The sequence below is a fragment of the Achroia grisella genome, unplaced genomic scaffold, assembly GCF_030625045.1.
Source record: "Achroia grisella isolate CSIRO2021 unplaced genomic scaffold, CSIRO_AGI_Agris_v1 utg149, whole genome shotgun sequence".
NCBI lineage: Eukaryota > Metazoa > Arthropoda > Insecta > Lepidoptera > Pyralidae > Achroia > Achroia grisella.
This window is the reverse complement of record NW_026712644.1, coordinates 2,762,840-2,780,750: the sequence shown is the minus strand read 5'-3', so window position 1 is coordinate 2,780,750 and position 17,911 is coordinate 2,762,840. Positions and strand designations below refer to the sequence as shown.

Below are 17,911 nucleotides of genomic sequence, written 5' to 3'. Positions count from 1 at the left end.
GGTACAAAGATTTGAATTTATAAGTATAATTGTATCAGTATGGGTGTTTTCTATATATATTATGTATGTATTAAAAATATTTAAGTATTTATATCAGTTATCACAAGCTCTGCTTAGTTTGAGACTAGATGGCGTTGTTGAATTATCCAGAGTTATTATTTTTACCTGATGGTAAAAAGCCGGTTTCTAGAACTACAAACAGCACTAAGGACATCACGTTATCACGTGACACCCATGAAGCTACTCACGCGTTGCCATTCCAGAGTACTAAGATGTGACGCCTCTTACCCTGTAATTTCACTGTCTAATCTGCACCCTATAACCGAAACAGCTTACAAAGCAAGCTGCTTGGCGGCTGAAATAGCTCAGACTGAGGCACACGCGCAGACAACCTTACAAGTCTATGTCAAAGGTAAATAAAATAGAATAGAAAATCATTTAAATAAATTTACAGTGAATAACTTTTGAATAGATCACTTATTTTTTTTAATCTACCGTTCATTCGAAAATCCGATTCATCACAAGAAGAACGAACAAGATATGCTTTTTAAAAAATATTATTTGATGTTAATTTTACAAAATAGACTCTCAACTGCACAGAGTACGTTACAAACATCTTTGGCAACATTTATACTATACTAGCTGTACCCGCGAATCCGCGTGGAATTTAACTTTATTTTTCCAAAATAAAGGTAGCCTAAGTTACTCCTCATTACATCAGATAACTGCCAATAAAATTCCCATCAAAATCGGTCCAGAGACAGAGGTCGATTTCAGAGATTAGCCGGAATAAACAGACAGACAGACAAATATTGTAAAATATGTTATTTTGGTGTATCTACCGTATTTATATTCATATGCATAGTAAAAAACGGTTATTTCAATATTACAAACAGACACTCTAATTTTATTTATATGTATAAATGGTTATATCTGAGACGTAGATTATACCAAAGACTATATATACTACAATTAGAGCCACGTCTGGACCAACCTTAATTGTTAAATGTTTGCGTGTTGCCCTTTTAAATAATTTAATTATAACTGTTATATTTAAGTTGAAATATATAATATAAAAACTAGCAACTAACACTAATTGTGGGTAAGGGTGAAAATGAATGAAATGAAAAATTCTTTATTGTTGTCCACACATAATATAAACAAACATTTACATACAATATTAATATATACATATGTTGTAAACATACAATACTGAGAAAGGAACGAGGCAACAATGGACGGCGTCATTGCTGAAAAGCGATTTCCTCCAGGCAACCTTAGGACGGAGACGAGGCTGTTAAGCTGTGGCGTAGTTAAGTAACCAAGGTCGCTGGGGCAAAAAAAAAGTGGTCCCACTGTCAGCAGTGGCCCTACATTACAGCTTTATTAAAACGCACATACCGCTTTCCTCAAATTGAAAACACTGCCAACACACAGAAAGAATTTAAGGGAATTCTGAAGGTATAACTTTCGAATTTCTCTCAACTGACCATGATTTTAATCATGGTCAGTTGAGAGAAATCGGGTTGCAACCTATCATATATTTTGAAAATGGGAGAAATTTTGAACCTTCAGTTTGTTCGAGATTTTCTGGTAAGGGTTCGAGGGCCCCGGTGCACTGCCCTGCCTAGTTCCTAGGTAGCTACGCCACTGCTGTTAAGGTAATATTCTCTTATGGGGTGAAATCCACGCCTTGCAAACGTTGAATAGACGTCCCGTATGTTTCATATTCCCTTTGATCCTCCAGGATCTTGTTGAGTTCTAGGATTCGCTCCATTTCGTACTGGATAATGGTTGGTTTGTCCTAAACAGGAAAGAAAGAATTTGTAATGATCTCTACATATACATGACACGTCCACATTTAGCTTGGTATATATTAATCACTCCAATACATCAGTGGTAGTTTCTAGCCTACTTATGAGTCATGTTCTCCTGGTACTTTCACTGTAGCATCGGTAATAGTATGATAACTTCACGACTGTTATCTTTGACGGGGTGGTCAGAGTCGTTGTCAACTGTCGATGTTGTGATCACAACTCTTGACATGTCCACATTCCGCTCGGTATATGTGAATTAAAAAAAATGCATCACTTCAATAGATGGCGGTAGCCCGAGCCTACTTGCGAATCATGTTCTCCTGGTACTTTCACTGTAGCATCGGTAATAGTATGATAACTTCACGACTGTTATCTTTCATGGGGTAGTCAGAGTCATTGTCAACTGTCGATGTTGTGAATGTAACACTTGACATGTCCACATTTATCACGGTACATTTGAATTTAAAAAACATGCATCACTCCAATAAATGGCGGTAGTCTCTAGCCTACTTGCGAGTTATGTTGTCCTGGTACTTTCACTGTATATTTGAATAATTTACTCGGTATATTTGAATAAAAAAATGCATCACTCCAATAGATGGCGGTAGGCCTACTTGAGAGTCATGTTCTCCTAGTACCTTAACTGTATATTTGAATAAATTACTCGGCACATTTGAATTAAAAAAAAATGCATGACTCCAATAGATGGCGGTAGTCTCTAGCCTACTTGCGAGTTATGTTGTCCTGATACTTTCACTGTAGCATCGGTTAATTGTGTAATAATTTCACGACTGTTAACTTTGATGGGGTAGTCAGAGTCATTGTCGACTGTCGATGTTGTGAACGCAACACTTTACATGTCCACACTTCAAAAGAACACACCCAGACCGATACAAACATTCATACTCATGAATACAAATATTTGCACAGTGCGAGGAATCGAACCCGCGACCATCGGAAGTAAAGCGTTGTGCTAAACCGCTAGAACACCTGGCCGTCAATATTTACCACTGCTTTCACTTCCGTTTTCGCCGTCGGGTTCTGCTTTGTGAACAGCATGATGACTTTTTCGAATATGAAGTACAGAATCTCCACAAAGCTGATGAAACTTGCACCAAGAAAGAGGCCAGCCGCCCCGCCGAAAGACACTAGAATAAATAATAAACCTGGACAATTCACAAGTTAATCTGACATGGTCATATTGCTTGCTTAATAGGGTTATTTGTCCATATTAATAACAATCCTCTTTCCCCCAGAGGCATGGCTTTTTAATTAACTTACCAATTAGATCCTGAAAGTGGAAAACGATCTCTCGTGTATACCTCGAGCGCGGGGGTTGTATCGTGTACTTCACAGAACCCCGGTCCATGAACTGTCCGCTAGTCCTGTACAGAGAAAGATTTTTTATGGATGATAGTTCAAATTCAAATTAAAAAATCATTTAGGACATTTTAGCCGCTTATGAACGTAAAATTTTTTACATTATAATTTTATTTTTTTCCCCACTGTCCAGTTCGGTATATAGATCCAATTGAGAAGAACTGGCAAGAAACTCAATTGAACTACTTTTTTTTTAAACCCAGTTTATTTACAATGCATATTTATATATGTAGGTGTCTATGTCTAACATTAAATGAAAATCCCGTGCATGAACAACTATTGCCATGCATGCTCGTCATTCAAGTAATCGTTTAGTGAGTAATAGTATTGATAATGGAATGGTTCACTCGCCTTCGAGCCCCACTGATCGATCCCCGTCCAATTCAAACGGGGATCGATATTACCACGGCTTGAGCCGAGGTTCGAACCCTTACCAGTTCCCTCAGAATAAAGTCGTAACCGTCAGGCGGGAGTTGGCCTTCAGCCGCTCCATAAGTCCTTCCTTTGGTTTGGAGTGCCATCTGCACTCGCCCCCTATCGTCCAGTGAAGCTGTAAAGGCCAGCTGCGGCCAACAGCATTAAAATAGTCCGAAAAAAGAAACTCGCCTGCGCTAACGATTTACGCTGGCGGGGTACCAGTGGAGTAGTCGCATTATCCTTACCACAGATAATATAATATTACATATCCTTACTAATATTATAAATCAGAAAGTAACTCTGTCTGTCACGCTAAACTACTAAATCGATTTAAATTAAATTAATTACTCAGAGAGTCTAGAACCTGAGAAAGGACATAGGCCACTTATTAAAGCTGGAAAAGGGTTGTAAGAGGTTGACTGGGAAGACGAAAGTTGTCATTTTTAAAGCTTGAAACTTACTTTTTAGGCTGTTGTTTAAATATAAATGAATATGACAAAGAAAGTATGTAAAAATGATACCCTTAAGGGGCTAAAATAAAATAAGGGATACGGAAAATTCGTCATTTTAAAGCTCCATATAAAAGAGGTTCATCGTACTGATGAACCTCTTTTCTATGGCTTTTTGGGTTAGATTATTAAATATTTTTCAAGGTCACTATTTCACGCGGACGAAGTCGCTGGTACTAGTACACTTTTAAGAAAGGTGTTGCATATGAATGTGGATGGTTATAAGGGCAGAGGAAGTCTGAAAAAGAGATGGATGGACTGTGTGAAAGATGATATGGTAAGAAAGGAAGTAAATAACGCGATGACTGCGAACAGGGATGAATGGAAGCGAAAAACATATTACGATGACCACAAATAAATAGGATAAGGAAGAAGTAGATGATGAAGTCGCTGTTACTGCTAGTATAATATAATTGGTTTGAAAAAAATAGGCAAATTACTAATGCAGGCTTAACGAAAACTGTTGTTATAGAAGTATAGACTTTAACAATAGAACCTTAATGTTCAAACTTATAATTTAAATTAATGATGGTCGAATTTCTACTATTGGGCGATCACTAGTAATAATTATTACCTCTAATGCGTAGAAATTCTTACCAAAGCTGATCACTAGTGAAGAATCCTTACCAAACCTGATCACTAGTGAAGAATTCTTACCAAACCTGATCACTAGTGAAGAATTCTTACCAAAACTGATCACTAGTGAAGATGTCCTTATAAACAGCGTCGAGGCACGGCGCAGTGCAGGAGCACTTGATACCATCATTGTTGACCAGACGGTGGGAGATTGTGGCCAAACACCACATCCCTGACGGTGAGCAATCCGGACCTTCTATTGGAGAGATTCTAATTAAAATGACGGCTTCGTTGATCTAGCGGTTTAATTCACCGGTTTACTTTCGATGGTCGCGGGTTCGATTCCTCGCACCATACAAACATTTGTATTCATCATTATGATTGTTTTTATCGGTATGGGTGTATTCTATGTATAATATATATGCACTAGCTGTGCCCACGGTTTCTCCCACGTTAAATCATTACATAGTATAAACAGCTAGTTATATGTATATAAAAAGAACAACAGAATGACAAATAAAAAAAAAACAATACTAAATAATAATAATAATAAAGTAAAATGCATTTCCCATCCACCACTGCGGGGCATCGTCACGCGTCACCGTGTACTGATGGAATTTCATGGAGAAACTATTTTATAAGTACCTTGTATAGGTACTTATAAAGTAGATGTACCTTCATAAAAATAGTAGAACGGCCGGCACTTGCAGAGCTTTAACGCCAGCTTACTCCTGCACGAGAGACGACAGGAGTTGGTACTATATACCTAGAATCAAGAAAAAGAAATAGTTTTTATTTATGCGTATAATTAGGAAAATCACGGAATCTTATTTTTATTTTTTATTTATAACTCTTTATTACACATTAATGAGAATACCTTAAAAACAAAACAATATACTAGATATAATATTCATAGTGTCTAGGTACAAATGGCGGTCTTATTGCTTAAGCGATTTCTTCCAGACAACCTTTGGGTAGAGGAGAATAGACAGAAGGTGGTGGATGGCGCAAGATGGAATGAATAAACATAAATAATCTAAATATATATAACTCAAAGGTGACTAACATAGTGATCTATCAACGCACAGCCCAAACCACTGGACGGATCGGGATGAAATTTGGCATGCAGGTAGATGTTATGACGTAGGCATCCACTAAGAAAGGATTTTGATTAATTCTACCCCCAAGGCGATAAAATAGGGCATGAAAGTTTGTATGAAACTTTGTTATTTTTAAACCGATTGGGCTGAGACTTTGCATGCTACTATGACGTCGGCATCCCCTAAGAAAGAATTATGATAAATTTCATCCCTAAGGGGATAAATTAACGCGAGCGAAGCCGCGGGCAAAAGCTAGTAATAGTATAATAATACATAATCTTTTTTTTTTTTTCCACTCATTTGGAAAGCAGGGTCAAGAAGAAGAACGGGTAAAAAGTTTACGTGTAACTTTTTTAAATAAATATTGTTAAGAATTACATTTTGGAAATTCTGTGTCAATATAAAATTATTTGGATCAGTTACGACGACCTCGGTGGTCTAGCGGTCTAGTATACCGCTTTACGTCCGGTGGTCGCGGGTTCGATTTCTCGCACGGCACCAACATTTGTATTCATGAGTATGATTGTTTGTATCGGTCTGGGTGTTTTGTATGTATAATATGTATGTATTTACAAAAAAATCTATGTATATGTATCAGTTATCTAGTACCCATAACATAAGCTTTAACTAGCTTAACTTGGGTCTAAATGGCGCTGTGTGAATTGTCCTGAGATTATTATTATTTCTTACTAGCTGTCCAGGCAAACGTTGTTTTGCCTTAAAATAAAAATAAAATTAGGGTTGGACTACCCCTAACATTTAGGGGGATGAAAAATAGGTGTTGGCCGATTCACAGACCTACTCAATACGCTCACAAAATGTCATGAGAATCGGTCAAGTCGTTTCGGAGGAGTATGGGAGCGAAAACTGTGACACGAGAATTTTATATATAAGACGAGAATTTTATATATAAGATTATTACTCATGTACCGCCATTGCCAATTGATTATTTCCACTATATATCTCAGAGTTAGGATGGGTGGAAAAGATTTCTACGAGTAGAGACTAAGGCACATATTTCTTTTTATAACAATGATACATTTTCTTATATATTACAAGTATGAAAAAATTGACAAATGTAAAATTAGGGACAAAATAAATCAGTTCAAATTATTAGAACAAACTAGTTCAGTCATTCCAACATTACCTATATGTAACGTATACACTTGTGTCCATTTTTACGAAAATTATGTGGTCGGTAGGACATTGGCTCCCGCCGTCATAATTTCGATATCTGTTTGAATGGGATGGGCGAATGAAAAAGTCAGGTGCCTTAGTTGAGTGTAATAGGTGTGTTAGGGTCGTTGTACGCACTGACGAGGACGGTGTCGTGTGCTTCTTAGATAGTAAGTTAAGGTTTACTGTGTAGATAATATTACCTTTCTCCCAGTCTGTACCGGTTCATCAGTATACAAGCAGCCACGTCTCTGTGGTGATAGCTCGCGTACTCCCTTCCCGCATCTGGTTTCAGAGACGCTCAGCTCTATGTTCCGATCTAGAGACGGTATAGATAGGGTCGGTGGTACCGATGCGTCCATGACATCGTATGGAGAGTGCGTGAACATCTGTATATGAATATCAATAATATATAATAGTATGGACTTATAGATTTTCTCATGGTTAAAAATGTTAGGACTGATATGCTCCATCCGTCATACTCGTGAACGGGAGCTGCTTGTGTGGCCAGTCCCCACAAGTAGCACCCGTTTAATGTGCTCCCTCTAATATGGTTGAGTGCAATGATGGCTGGCTCATCCGTCATATTTTTGCAATAGCATATGCTGGTGGTCACTCTATTTTCCCAAATTTGAATTTAAAAATGAATCTGTATTATTGTAAACATGTATAACATTAATTTGAAAAGAATACGAGCTGAGTTTCTTTTCAGTTTTTCCCATCTCAAAATTATACCGAACTGACGGTAGATTTGACATATCATAAGAGTCTGTAATAGACCTACGTGAATAAAAATATTTTGAATTTGAGTTTGAAAATTTCCTGGGCCCTTTAACACGGGCCAGCGTCCAGGTGGTGTTTTCACTAGTTTTCCGTACTGTCATAGGTAAGGGATGAAAGTGGGGACAGAAACTAACGGGCTCTAATATAATAATCTATGCTTACAACGGGCATAGGGTAGATTTTGAACATATGTCCATTCCCGTAAAATACTATTGACTTTGTTATACGATACTACCCATTCCTATAAAATACTATTGACTTTGTTAAACGGTACTACCTATTCCCATAAAATACTATTGACTTTGTTAAACGGTACTACCCATTCCCATAAAATACTATTGACTTTGTTAAACGGTACTACCCATTCCCATAAAATACTATTGACTTTGTTATACGATACTACCCATTCCTATAAAATACTATTGACTTTGTTAAACGGTACTACCCATTCCCATAAAATACTATTGACTTTGTTATACGATACTACCCATTCCCATAAAATACTATTGACTTTGTTAAACGGTACTACCCATTCCCATAAAATACTATTGACTTTGTTAAACGGTACTACCCATTCCCATGGGGGGAAAGGAGATTGTTAGTAATGTGGACTCATGACCCCATTACTAGCAATGTACCATGTCAGGTTGACCTCCACGCGGTTCCCCCTGGAAACCATCGTGATAAGTTCGTGGTGAGGTTGTCACGATGGGCTAACTAACCTGACCTCATGTTCATCTTATCATCCCCCACTGGTGCCCCGCCAGCGTAAACCGTTAGCGCGAAGGGTGCACCATTCCATTATCATCCATACCCATTCCCATAAAATACTATTGATTTTGTTAAACAGTATTACTCATTCCCATAAAATACTATTGACTTTGTTAAACGGTACTACCCATTCCCATAAAATACTATTGACTTTGTTAAACGGTACTACCCATTCCCATAAAATACTATTGATTTTGTTAAACAGTATTACTCATTCCCATAAAATACTATTGACTTTGTTAAACAGTATTACTCATTCCCATAAAATACTATTGACTTTGTTAAACAGTATTACTCATTCCCATAAAATACTATTGACTTTGTTAAACGGTACTACCCATTCCCATAAAATACTATTGACTTTGTTAAACGGTACTACCCATTCCCATAAAATCTTATTGACTTTGTTAAACAGTACTACTCAATCCCGTAAAATACCTTTGACTTTTCTAAATGGTACTTAGGTACAGGAAGTTTGTCTTTAAATCTAGTATTAAGGTTAGAGCTCACCAGAGTATCGTTGGTTATTTCGAGGAGCACGTAGCATCTGAGAGAGGAATACTTGCAGGTAAGAGGGAATTGTTTTGTGTCGTTTGTATTTGGTTTTCTGAAAACAAAATATAGATTATTTTTATTCCGACGTGGCAACCAAGCCTAAACATCTGATGGTAAACGGTTACCGTAGCCCATGGACGCCTGAAACACCAGGGGTGTCACGAGCGCTTTGCCAACCCTTGAGAAACCTTAATATATCTTCTTGAAAAAGTAATACATATGAGACAGGGTCTATTAAAATTGAACTATACGTATGTTATTGAAAATGAAACACTGTCACCAAGAAGCATAGTGAAATTTTGTTTAAAGTACATTAAAGGTTTAGCACACTGCTTTATTTCCGATTGTCGCAAGTTCGATTTCTCGCACCGTGCAAAGATTTGTATTCATGAGTATGATTGTTTGTATCGGGCTGGGTGTTTTCTTCTTTCTGGGTTATCAGTTGTCTAGTACCCATAACGAGCTCTACTTTCCTTGGGACTAAATGTCGTTTTGTTTCCAGGTCTATTCATTTTTATTTATATATTATTAAGAGGAGTGTGTGGGCAATAACATTATGGTATTCTTCAGTTCTATCTCTATTCAAATATCTTGAGTCTCACGCAAGCGCGATAGCCGAAACACCGTATTACATGCTTCTAAATGCATCATGACAATTCTACACATAAACTGTATTGTAGAACGCAAGCGTTCTGCTCTACTTAGCTGATTCTATTATTATAGTTAATATAAAGATATTTTTTCGTCATTCTAAAACTTCATTACAATTCCAATGTCTTGTACATTTTTTCAAATTCTTATCCTATCTTACAGCTTCGGACTCACCTATTGCAAGGCTCTGAGACTTTCCCAGAAAGTCTTTGCGAGACACTTACTGGTTGTTTAAAATTTTTTGTTTGTTATGCGAGGCCTCTGCAAAAGCGAGGCCCGGGCGAGTGCCCTATTCGCCACCCCCCACCCACACCCACCAGTCTCTTGGATTGTTCATACGAATGAGCTAAAGATTCTTATGTTTGGTGTGAATCGAGTTTTTCAGTTACATGTATAAAAAAATCAATAACTTACACAATAGCTGTGTCGGCGATAGCTACAGAGTTGGTGACATAACAGACGCCCGATTCAGTCATCGTGGCTGTCCATTTGATGTCCAATCCATGTACCCAGCTTGGTTTTACCAAAAACTCAGGCATCACCTATTAAAAACGCAGCATACGTCACGAGATTTTACTACAATATACTGTTTTAAATTTGCCGCAGATTTACTACTATATACTGTGTTTGACGCAGTCATTATTTATACATATAATTAGAAAACATTATGGGATCTTACCACGTTTTATTTTTATTGAGTTCCCGATAATTCGGCAGATTTCAACCGTCATGATCACGGGTAAAATGAAATATCGGGAACTCAATAAAACGTGGTTAGAACCCGTAGTTGTCACTAATCATATAAAAAATTTACTACTAGTGTCTAAACTAGGCTAAGCCTGTATTATAGACACTACTTCCAGTGACAAATAAGTAAAAAAATACTTATGTAAAATGTTACAATTGTGTTTTACATTTTAGCTTAATACAAGAATAAGTTAAGATTTGCATTGGTATCTGTCTATTCAGAGCTCATAGACAGGCTGTTTGCATTTGTTTAACTATGCTATATATACTATTAAAACAAATATACTAATATAAGTTTTAGTATATGTGGGAAAGAGATGGAAGTATTATGTCGTCTTTTCGCACACTACTGGCGTCATGTGGGCATTAAGCTGCGCACGGCGAGCTAGAATACTGGTGTGTGTTTGAGAGCCAATAATTAGGAAGGTAAACAATATATTTAATAACTAACAGACTAAACTAATTATTTGGTTGTTAATTTTAACTTCATATATATTACTAGAACTTAAACTTACGTCTACAGCGAGCTGATAAAGGTTCACATTGAGACTCTCATCGTCTTTATATGTCTCATATTCGAAGAGATGGAACAGATCTGAATTCGCTACAGTAGTCACAAATTTGCTATAGTATTCATATTTAGCGTCTAATTGGTTGACACCCCAATACTTTGTTATTGTTCGCTCCAGCTTCTTGGGGTCCACTCGATTCTAAACAAGGAAACACCTACTTTACTCGATTCAATTGTAATTTAAATTTGTATAAGATAGCATAAATTTTCAATGTACTTTAGATATTAGCCAATTTCTTATGACTTTAAAGATATAAAGAGTAGATCTACGATCGATTCCCCGTCCGATTTAAATGGGGATCGAAAGTGGCCGATCGATACTTGAGCCGAGATTCGAACCTCTAGCAGTGCCCTCAGACTAAAGTCGTATCCATGAGGCAAGGGTTGGCTTTCAGCCTATCCATATGTTCTGCAGCAGGTTTGTAGTGCCATCTGCAATCTGGCCCTTTCGTTCTGGGACCTGTAAATGCCAGCTGTAGCCAACAGTGTTAGAATAGTTAAGATTTTTCTTTTCTGTATTACAAATACACATCGTGATTGTCTGATGATTTGTCTCCCATCATAAATTGATCTAACGGATACCTACCTTCTGGAAAAAGTAGCTACCAGCTCTCGGTTGTGACCTCGATGAGCCGCACTTAAATAGACGACAATCAACTTCGTTCTGGGGTTCATGAGCCCAACATCTCCACGACAAATAGAAAAAACTAATATGACTTATCGTCAAGATTTGAGAATTCACGCCTCTTTAAAATTCCATGTCAAATTATTGAAATTAATTTTTATTATTATAAAGATATAGATTAAAAAAATTTGGTCATTTCATAATACCTTGCTACATACAGTGATGGCAGGCATATTGAACATCCACGTTCTGAAGTCTTTCTCCAAAGTAACAACCGTTGGGTTCTCGTTGTACCGTTGCCACTGGCCTAACGATACCCCAATTGCACCCCATATCGCAGCCCCCGTCAAGCAGATCCAGAAAACCCTGGAAGCAGAATGTTTAAATTTTAAATTTTGAGGGCCTAGCAGTTTAGCACCGCCTTAGTTCTTATATTCGCGGGTGCAATTCCTCGCACGGTACAAAAACATTTGTAGTCATAAGTATGATTGTTTGAATCGGTCTGGGTGTTTTCTATTTATAATATAAATATATAATATATAAAAAAAAAATGTATTTGTATCAGTTGTCTAGTACCCATAACACAAGCTTTAGCTAGTTTAACTTGGGTCTATATGGCGCTGTGTGAATTGTCCTGAGATTTTGTTCTTGTGTTCGTACATTTCTAACTCCTCAGATCTGTACTAATATTATAAAGAGGTAGTCTTGGATTTATAAATAGGCCATATAGGCCGCGACCTAGGGGCGACAGCGTCGTAGGGGCGGCAGATTTCAGAGGGAGGACGGTCACTCGATTTCAGAGGATAAAAGTCAAACAATTAAATTAGAGAATTTTTTTATTTTAAAAAGCTGGGGCGGCGAAAATAATGTGACACAACACTCACAAAGAATATACATCCGGCACTGTAAGAGGTAATCCTTGTATGTTTGTTTGTTCGAGGTAAACTCCGGTTCTTAATCCGAAACGATGGTAAAAATTCTTTCACTGTTAGAGAGGTATATTAGCCCATAGTGCTATATGCTATATAACGTCACGCTACGATCAGTAAGAGCGGCGCAGCAACGCAAAATGTGGCAAATAATTTTGATTATTTTCGCTGCATAAACTGTTAAAGTTACTCAAAAGATATGTATGACGGAATCTTTCTCTTTTAAAAGTTCTAAAAAAAAGTCCTCGGCAACATATGTCTATCTTTTAAGGTTAACTCACTATAGAAATTTTTATGAAAAGGAAATTTCTTTACAAATAATTTGCGAAAGATGTTTTTATATACATGATTTTAATCCTTATCCAAATAATTAGTGATAATGGTAGCAGAATTAAACAAATTAATACAAATCCATTAAGTATTAGATTATGATGATCATATGACGATGAAGGTGATAGTGAAGAAGGTGATGATGACAACAAGGATAATAAATATTGATGTTTAACTGTGCCTCCAACTTTATCCGCGGAATAGTGACATTGCTAATTATAAAAGGACATAGAAAAACAGTTTTATCATTCGCTTCAAAATGATGAATTGCTATTTAAATTTTAATTGCCTATTTTATTTTACCACTTTAATGGAATTTTTCTAACGAATGTCATATTTAATACAAATCAAGTGCCTTAAAAAATAAGTTTCGAGCTCCTAGCTTTAACAATTATCATACTTCATACCATCTTTCATTTCTTCAACCTCTTGCAACCCTTTTTCGCATTAAAAAGTAGATATATCCTTTCTCAAAGTCTATCTGTGTAATTCAAATTTTATTTAAATCGGTTCGGCAGTTTTGGTGTGAAAGCACGACGGACAGACAGACGGAGTTACTTTGACATTTATAATATTAAGGATGATGTCAACAATGGTGATGGTGACGATGATGAAAATGATGACAACGATGATCATAATGATGATGATGTACTAACCGCTCTGCCCAATGCCTCTGCGGTACAGCGATGTGATTAAATCCATGTATACTGGTATAGAGACAGAAATCTTTTCCATAACCCTTCAAACTTTTCACCATAGACTTTAACAGTCTGTTCCTCGGTTCTTGACGCTGATGAGGACGTACATCCTCGCGGGGGTATTGTGGGTATGGTGGATACATTTCATATCTATTTAGAATAAAAAAAATATCTTAACGACTATCATCATTGACGGGGTAGTCAGAGATATTGTCAACAACAAAATAAAGGGCGGGAAATGAAAAATGGAACTTAACGTAATATGTTTACAGACCAATTAACACGGAATGTTTCTCTTTTAAAAGTTCTAAAAAAAAGTCCTCGGCAACATATGTCTATTTCTGATGTTGTTTTGGCTCCCTTGGTTCTGTAGCGCATCAGAGATGTTTGCAGATAGTTTTCAAGCCATAATGCGCAAAAGAGCTGCATCACTGATGTTTAGAATTCGAGCGCACACAGTATTCTAACAACTATTACTAAAATCACTATTCACCTTTAAAAAACTATAAAAGAATTATCTATGCAAAGTGGTTGTATATATATGTTTAGTGTTTATATTTATTAATATTATTTTATTATATTTTGTTCTTTCTAGTATATGTAATTGGTTTGTATTTATTAGTTGTAATTTTGTTATAATTAATATTTAAAAATAGTGCGCTCTCTCTCGCTCTCTCCCCTTTTATATATATATATATATATATTCCTCGTTTTGGTGCCACTGAAAACCAGCGGTATGTTCACATAGGACATACATTAAAGCTAAGTGAAGCCATATCAGTGCCTATATGTATGTAAAAAGTGATTATTTTATGTTTACTTTTAATTATCTACATGGTAAATGAAGTTTAATTGTATATACATTTTATTTTATCTTTTTTTTCGTTTGCTTGTTTTTTTATATTGTAACATTGTTGAAAAGAACTGATTTTTTTTCTTTTTGTTTCTTTTCTTTTCTTTCTTTTCAAATATGTCAGATTGTCCGCTCCAGAGGCACTGAATATGGTTGCATTGCTGTGTACCCTGCTTCTGGGCGTGACGCGTATATATTATGGTTTTACCAACATAGTTTATTAAATATTTAGCTTATGTATATGTAATAATATAAATAATATATAACTAACACATTATGGATGTAATCCGAATTAAATAAATAAATTTGACCATCCAGTTTACTTCCGATGGTTACGAGTTCGATTCCTCGCGCAATATAAACAGTACAACTACTACAACTACAACTACTGTTTATATTGCGTGAGGATATTCTAGAGTATGTTTGTTAAATGAAAAAAGTTATATTTAACTTCTCTAATATCAGTTATCTAGTACACATAACACAAGCTCTGACGTGCTTGGAACTAGATGGCGCTGTGTGAATTGTCCTGAGTTATTATTATTATATTGTAGGAGTCGGCACTGTCCTTATAAGACGAAATTGAATCTATGTACCTGTAATATATAAAAGACGCACTAAATATCCGGGTATTTGCGAACTAGATGGTGTATTTGCAAATTATAAGACTAAACCACAGAGCAAACAAATATTCACTGTATTATATCTGTCAATATTTAACAAAGCATTACAATAATTGTTATAGAAATACTATACAGTGTATTTAACGTACTAACAAATTGGTCATGCGACGGCACAGATTAATGTTTGTACAGAACACATATTAAGTACTAGCTGTACCCGCGACTTCGCGTGAAATACTGACTTTGATAGTATTAAATATTTAATAAGCTAAATCAACAAATAAAAATGTTCCAAACAAACCCAAAATCGCTAAATAAAAAAATTCAGAGTTCTAGCTTTAAAAATGACGAATTTATATATAAACTTTCGTCCTCTATTTTATTTTAACAGCATCATCATCATCATCGCAGCCCGGAAGACGTCCACTGCTGGGCATAGGCCTCCTCCAAAGATCTCCACGACGATCGGTCCTGCGCTGCTCGCATCCAATGCCTTCCCGCGATCTTGACCAGATCGTCGGTCCACCTAGGTCATATATATTTATATTTAATCCACAGTTTAAAAATAAGTTTCAAGCCTTTAATGACGACGATAGTTTCATACAACCTTTCATCCCATTTCAACCCTTTACAACCCGTTTTTCGCATTAAAAGGTACCATATACCCTTTCTCAGGGTCTTGGCTATTTGCGTACCAAATTTGTGACAGACAGACAGATAGACAGAGTTACTCTCGCATTTTAATGCTAATACTAATGTAAAGAAGAAAATATGACATATCGTAAACTAAATCTATGCAAACAATATAAAGCTGAAGAGTTTGTTTATTTGAACGCGCTAATCTCAGGAACTACTAGTTCGAATTTAAAAATTCTTTTCGTCGTGGATAGTCCATTTGTCGAAGAAGGTTTTAAACTATACTATTACTTTATGTACATTATATTACTTTATGTACACAACTGCAAATGTACCAAAAATGGTTACAGAATGTTGGAGCGAACTGGCTTTCGTGGCACAGGTTCACCTATATCGAAAGCCAGGGCTAACTATATTTAATTGTAGCGTATATTTATAAATAAAGTTTATTATTATTATTATTATAAATAACGTAATATTATTTTTATTTATTTATATAACTTCAATGCACAAAATACCAAGGTAAAAGTACATATGGCGGACTTAACGCTTTACGGCATTTTCTACCAGTCAACCACAGGTTGTGCAGAGAAACTGTACGCAGTGCAAAATGTAAAATATCATTACGCTACAACCAATAGAAGCGAGGAATCAGTGAAAAATGTTACAAAAACGGTAAAAATTATTCATATTTGAGGGCTTCCGTTGCGTGCGCTGAGTACACGGTTCAAGATACCCCACGCGAAGTTTTTTTTTTTTATACCACTTAGGTGGCAAACAAGCATACGGCCCATCTGATGGTAAACGGTTACCGTAGCCTAAGCCGAAGTTGCGGCCACAGCTAGTTAAAATATATAGCTGAATGATTTGTAGTTTGGTTTTACGTTTTGGTCTTAGGAATTACTTAACAGAATTGAATAATTCTATTAGTATTCGATAGGCCATATATCGAGGCTATACGATACGTAACATTACGCTACGGGGGAGAAAGGACCTAAATCTTTGCTGACAATGTACCATATCAGGTTGACCTCCAAGTGGTATCCTGGAAATCATAAATTCTTGGTGAATTTACCACAATGTGCTGACCTAACTTCAAGCTCATCGTATCCTCCACTGGTGCCCTGCCAGCCATTTTAATTACTCTTTTTTTTTTTCGTTTGTTGTTTATATTGTATTTTTAATAATAAAATATTTTTCTTTCTTTCTTTCTTTCTTTCAGCGTAAACCGTTAGCGCAGGGGTTGCATCATTCCATTATCTATTCATCTACACATATAAATAAAATTGGAGTGTCTGTTTGTAATATTGAAATAACCGTTTTTACTACATGCATATGAATATAATGTATGTACCGTATACACCAATATAACATTTTTTACAATTTTTGTCTGTCTGTCTGTCTGTTTGTTCCGGCTAATCTCTAAAACAACTTTGTTATGTGTCTAAGAGATGCTTCGATAACATTTTTTATCTGTATATATAAATAAAATTTGAGTGTCTGTTTGTAATATTGAAATAACCGTTTTTTACTACATGCATTTAACATTTTTTACAATTTTTGTCTGTCTGTTCCGGTTAATCTCTGAAACGGCTGGACCGATTTTGACGGGATTTTTTGGCAGGTAGCTAATATAATAAGGAGTAACTTAGGCTACTTTTATTTTAGAAAATTAAAGTTGAATTCCACGCGGACGGAGTCGCGTGTACAGCTAGTCATCAACAAGAACATCTCGCTACGATCAATAGGAGCAGAGCAGCAATGGAAAAGGTTTTAAAACGGGGAAAATGTGACGCAAACGAGGCTGTCCTTGTTTGGTGGTGAATCATATAAGGAAACGATTGTCATTGAAATTATCTATTTGAGATATACAATGATATAAATAATCATAATCTTGGAAAAATCACATTGCGCTCTATGTACGAGTAGTCTTAAAGTAATCAGAGCTTGTACTATGCATACTAGACAACTAATTATTTGTAACTTATATATAAAACTAGCTGTAGCCTAGACTTCGTCCGCGTGGAATTTAACTTTATTTTTCCAAAATTATTAAAAAAAAAAGTAGCCTAAGTTACTCCTTATTTTATCAATTGACTGCCAAAAAAAGTCGCGTCAATATCGGTCCAGCCATTTCAGACATTAGCCGGAACAAACAGACCGA

The 17,911-nt window shown here is 36.1% G+C and overlaps 1 protein-coding gene across 1 annotated transcript; it reads right to left on the bottom strand.

Moving 5' to 3' along the window:
- Nucleotides 1–1,672: 1,672 nt before the first annotated feature.
- On the bottom strand, nucleotides 1,673–13,694 carry LOC131840827 (acid-sensing ion channel 4-B-like). Its single transcript, XM_059189022.1, has 11 exons — nucleotides 13,594–13,694; nucleotides 11,885–12,044; nucleotides 10,998–11,192; nucleotides 10,150–10,277; nucleotides 9,040–9,136; nucleotides 7,179–7,364; nucleotides 5,375–5,465; nucleotides 4,811–4,955; nucleotides 3,099–3,202; nucleotides 2,826–2,965; nucleotides 1,673–1,804 (listed from the first exon to the last, which is right to left on the bottom strand). The coding sequence occupies exons 1-11, from the start codon at nucleotides 13,692–13,694 to the stop codon at nucleotides 1,673–1,675; spliced, it is 1,479 nt and encodes a 492-aa protein (XP_059045005.1).
- Between the last annotated feature and the right edge of the window lie 4,217 nt (nucleotides 13,695–17,911).